This window comes from Dipodomys ordii, unplaced genomic scaffold (genome assembly GCF_000151885.1).
Source record: "Dipodomys ordii isolate 6190 unplaced genomic scaffold, Dord_2.0 Scaffold66, whole genome shotgun sequence".
Lineage (NCBI taxonomy): Eukaryota > Metazoa > Chordata > Mammalia > Rodentia > Heteromyidae > Dipodomys > Dipodomys ordii.
The window spans coordinates 849,958-855,117 of record NW_012267282.1 but is presented as its reverse complement, the minus strand read 5'-3'; the positions used below and the strand labels follow the sequence as shown (position 1 = coordinate 855,117).

Below are 5,160 nucleotides of genomic sequence, written 5' to 3'. Positions count from 1 at the left end.
GGAGTCAACCACTGCTAACCAGGAGTCAACCACTGCTAACCAGGAGTCAACCATCACTAACCAGGAGTCAACCACTGCTAACCAGGAGTCAACCATGGCTAACCAGTAGTCAAACACTGCTAACTAGGTGTCAAGTACTGCTAACTAGGAGTCAACCACCACTAACCAGGAGCCAGCCATCACTAACCAGGAGTCAACCACTGCTAACTAGGAGTCAACCACTGCTAACCAGGAGTCAACCACTGCTAACCAGGAGTCAGCCACTGCTAACCAGGAGTCAGCCACTGCTAACCAGGAGTCAACCATTGCTAACCAGGAGTCAGCCACTGCTAACCAGGAGTCAGCCACTGCTAACCCTGCAGGTGGCACAGCTCAGAAACCCCAGCTCAGAGGCATTAGAGAAAGGGAGCTGGCGGCTCAAGTGTAAGTGTCCCAGTTACAGCTTCAGGCCTGGCTGCTTCCAGGAGGCCCACGGAGGCCGTGTGCACACTGGCTCCTCTCCTCGTGGCTCCTCTTGCTCCCGTGGGGGTGGAGCTGGAGCGCAATGGGAATTCACTTCCGGTTGTAAGCGACAGAAACCCTAACAAGGACTGGCAGGAACACAAGAGTTTGCTGAGGGTCGTGTTGTGGTTTGAATATGAAATGCTGCCTCTGGCTCACGTGCGGATGGTTCTGCGGGTGGTTTGGCAGCTCTGGGAGGCGGAGCATGCCTGGAGGAGGTGGGTCATGTCAGGGGGGGCTGGGGGGTGGGTCTTGTGCACTTCTTGTCCGTCTGCTCCCTGAGCATCATGAGACAAGCAGATCCTTAACATGCTCCCTGCCACAACGCTGGTCCTCCCCACAGGCCGACAGGAGGCGGGGGGGGGGAGGGGGGGCTGACAGCTCTGAAGCCCGGAGCCTCTCTGCTCTCAGAGGCTGCAGGTGTCAGTCACGGTGGTGAAGCATCCGACTCACACGCAAGGGTCCCGTCAGCTGGGCGGGAGGCCCCTGGGCACTTCCTCCCCTGCTTTCGGCCGCGTCTGCAGACACACCTCCCCCTCTGGTGCCCAGACATCTACAGCCACAGCTCTTGCCAGTCAGGGATGAGGAGCCAGCCAGAGGGGATATGTCTGACTTCCTTCCCATGGGCCCCAACTGCGGAGCTGAAATGGAGTTTCCTTTCTCCCAGTGGCCCCGGGTCCCAGGTTCGTCTCTGTCCTTGCGGTTACACACAGGGATGCCATGTTTTGTCTGTGGCTGAGACACTGGCCCAAGGAGCCAGGATGTGAGCCTGGGGGAGCCTGTGTATGAGGAAGACCACACACGTATTAGATCCGAGCAGAAAGCTGGGCATCTGCTGTGTGGGAGGAAGTTGCTCAGAGACCTGTGCCCCTCGGTCCAGTTCCCAGTGTGGCAGCTGGCAAAACCAAGGCCCAGCACCCTAGCCGGTGAGCGACACTGTGGCTTGTCAGGGGACATGCGGTGGTCAGCAGGAGGCGGCGGTCAGCAGGAGGGTGTCCACGTGCTCAGTGGGCCCCTCTGGCCTGTGGTGCAGCCAAGGATGAGGCCGGTACAAGCCAGCCAGGACTTGCAGTGACACCTGGAGGCAGTGGTCCCAGGAGCTCCAGGGGCCGGGATGGTAGCAAAGCCTGCTCTGTGAGGAGACACCTTCACCAGGTGGCCCTGCGAGCCCACCCCCATGGGGACTCGAGTCCTTGCGTTGCTATGAAATTAAGCATAAATTGTAGATGGAAGTAACGTTAGAAAATAGTGTCTGTTTATCTAGAGGAATAATGCCTCTTAGTGTGATGTTTGTTATATAACTTTAATTCACATCATCAGTGGATCACTGGAAATATTCCAACCCAAGGAGGTCGAGAGCCGTGTTATTATTCAGCTCTGCATAATTGAAGCATTTTATTGACAGTATAAACCAGCATGTGCTGTCTATAAATAATCCTTCTCTTCCTGTGTCTGGAGACATGTCCCTGTCCCCAGAGGGCGACCCGTTCCCACCACCTGGAATGGAGGCACTAGCCTTCCAGGACCTGGGCTCCAGGGCTGAGGACAGAGAAGCATCGCCCGGGTCCTGTGCAATGCCCTGCACGAGGGTCTGCCCAATGCCTCCATGATAGAGTCAGGCGGGGAAGGAGACAGACGGCCACGCCCGTGCAGGGCTCTCATGGTAGGGTCAGGCGGGGGAGGAGACAGACGGGCAGAGGCCACGCCCCTGCAGGGCCTGCCGTGCCCAGGTTGCCCGCCAACCGGGCGGCCCGGGTGTGGTGGCTGCCCGGTCCACAGGTGTGGAATCTGGCTCAGGCACTGCGGGCAGGCTGAAGGCTCCCCCGCATCCTCACTAGACCCATGCCCTTAGCCTCTCGGCACCTGTCCATCTTTGTTGTCTCAGAATAAAGAAAGAACTTGCATGCCGGTGAGGTAGGGATTCAGGGAAGGCAGAGAAAGGCGTCCGAGCGCTTCCTCCTAACTCGGGCAGCCACGCGCCTCCCCCCTGCTCGCCACAAATGTCGTCCCGCTGCTCATCGCCTTTCCATCGGTGGCCAGCACCAGCGGCAGCATGGTTATAACCATGAGCGCCATCTTCACCTGCAGTCTTGGCCTGGTCCCATCCTGTTGGCATTGTTATCACTGTATTTGCATCTGCATCAGCACCACGCTCACCCCTGTAACCACCTCAGCAGCGCCGCCGCCCTCGCCAACATCGCCATCAGCACGGTCACCGCCGCCTGCGTGGCCACCCTTGCCGTGGTCACCCGTAGCGTCACCTTCCTCCAGGCCCCACGTTACCACCACGTCTCACCCTTCACACCGCTGTCAAAGCCGTCAGGGTCTCCTCCCCGTCCCTGCTGCCTCCAGGTATGGTGCTCGCAATGCCCCCACCCGCTTCCCGTTCTCCACCTGCCACTCCTCTCTGGCCACCAGAAGTCTACATGAAGGGGTCGTCGCCACCACTGCACTCATGATGAAGAGACTCCCTCAGGGTGTGCGCATCAGAATCAGCGAGCAGGTCCCACAGGCTGTCCTCAAGCCCCGCCGCCCCGCGCCCCGCTCCCTGGGGTGGGGCGCAGTGCCGCGCCGCCCCTGCGGGCCAGGGTCCGTCCAGGAGGCTGCTCTGCCGTTGGTGGGCCACTCCGTGGACTCTCCACGGGAGATGGTCCTCCCTGTGGTGGGGTGCCTTGCTGTCGGGGTGCCTGCAGCCCTGACTGCGCATGGCCCAGACAGACGGCTGTGGGGTTGTCCTGGCTGCACCGTGTCTGGCCCCTGGTCCTGCTCTGACTGTGCGCGCGTGAGGTATGGTAACCGAGGGATACTGACTTGGAAGGAAGCAAGACTGAAGCCGAGAAATCACCTGCTAACAGAGGACTCTGTCTTGGTTTGATCTCCCTGCTGGTGACACTTTGTCTTTCCTCATAGAAAAAGCTAGGCTCTTGAGACTATTGTTTTGTCCTGAAGTGAAAGGGGGTCAGAGCAGTTTGTTAGTCAGCCAGAACCAGGCTCCAGGCACAGGCTCCCTCCTGGGCATGCTGGCTGGACCCAGCATGGACCCTGGTCCTTCCCTGTCCATGTAAGAAGCTGGGTGAGCAGTGTGTGTGCTGCACTGACCATGGCCGTGAGCTTAGGTAATGGGACTTGCTCATTCAGCCCTCTCCCTGAGGCCAGGGCCTGAGGCTCACTGAGAAGATGAAGAAACGGAGTCACCCAGAGGCTCGTCCACTTGTCCACACCACAAGCCAGTGAATGATGGGCCGTGTTACCCTCATTGTTATTTTCTTCCTTTCAAATTCATAATCATTACCATTTATACATCATTACCACCATCAGCCTTGTCACACTGTAATCACCACCATTATCAAAATCACAGCCATCGCCACCAATATCACCATCCTACTACCCCTACCACCACCAAACCACCAAACCACCCCCATCTTCATGACTACCACCACCACCAAAATCACAACCACCACCACCAAAACCACCACCACTACCACTGCCAAAACCACACCCATCTTCATGACTACCACCAAAACCACAACCACCACCAAAACCACACCCATCTTCATGATCACAACCAAAACCACCACCACCAAAACCACACCCATCTTCAACACCATCACCAAAACCACACCCATCTTCACCATCACCACCATCAGCACGGTCACTGTGGTCATCTCGGTCACCACCTCTGGGACGCCTTCATCACTGTTACCTTATGATTCGTCATCGTTACAGCCGCCCCTCCTCCCTACTTAAGTGAACGTCTTTCCCTTTATAGTCACGTTGAGAAAATGAAGTCATTTTTATTTGAGTTTTGCTTTATCTATAAGAAATCAAGTGTCCGCACGCTGTTGAGATACCCACAAAGACAGTGTGTTAGCACTGTGAGCTTAAAATGAAAGAGCTGTGAGCAGAAGAATAAAAGCCTGGTCATCTCCTCACCAGCAATATTTTGACAGTACTCCTGACAGGCTTAATTTTATGCAAAACTGTGCGATTTTCCTAAAACATAGGATAATGTGCACAGCGCGCGCTGCCACCATTGTCCAGATCATGTGGGGTTCTGTGAGCACAAACCCCAGTATTCGCTGGGTCTGTGGGGCCTTGTGTCCATCCTGGAGCCAATCATAGTGCCCAGAGTGGTCAGGAAGGGCGTGCCCGATTGGTCTGGGCTCGGGGCTGCCCAGTGATTGTGCCCGGATAGAGAGAGACTCTTTGAAGACACAGGTGTCAGCTCGGCCAGGGCTGGTTTCCCCGGCGTGAAGCATGGCGGGGGGCGATGGGTGGTGTTCATGCCCACAGCGCACGCTGCCCACCCCCCACCCTGTGGGCACTGGGCCATGAGAACCACCCACCCAGTGAAATGAGCAGGGAGAGGGTGTCTGAGGACTCAGTGTCGTTGGCACATTCGCCGAGTGAGCAGCGTGAGAGGATGCGGGGACCGTTCACCTGTGGGACAGTGGCAGAACTCTGGAGCAGGCGTCAGCCTTGTGTCTGCCATCCACCAAGGCCTGGGCCTGGGTGCGAGGAGCACAGCCCGGGCGTCCTCCCTGACCACTGCCATTGCAGAGACAGCAGTGTCCGCCTGGGCCAGGATTTCATCGCATCTATCCCATCTCTGAGCCTGTTGAATCTCTCTCTTTAATCTTGCCGGTAGGTCCGGGTCCT

The 5,160-nt window shown here is 57.3% G+C and overlaps 1 protein-coding gene across 1 annotated transcript in view; it reads left to right on the top strand.

The window, feature by feature from the left end:
- Adgrd1 (adhesion G protein-coupled receptor D1) overlaps positions 1-2,960 on the top strand; it is a 130,450-nt gene extending 127,490 nt beyond the window's left edge. The window contains exons 29-32 of the mRNA XM_013023037.1: positions 254-423; positions 465-564; positions 2,590-2,752; positions 2,854-2,960. Coding sequence (XP_012878491.1) covers positions 254-423; positions 465-564; positions 2,590-2,752; positions 2,854-2,960 — 540 coding nt within the window. The remainder of the gene's footprint in view (positions 1-253; positions 424-464; positions 565-2,589; positions 2,753-2,853) is intronic.
- Positions 2,961-5,160: the final 2,200 nt, after the last annotated feature.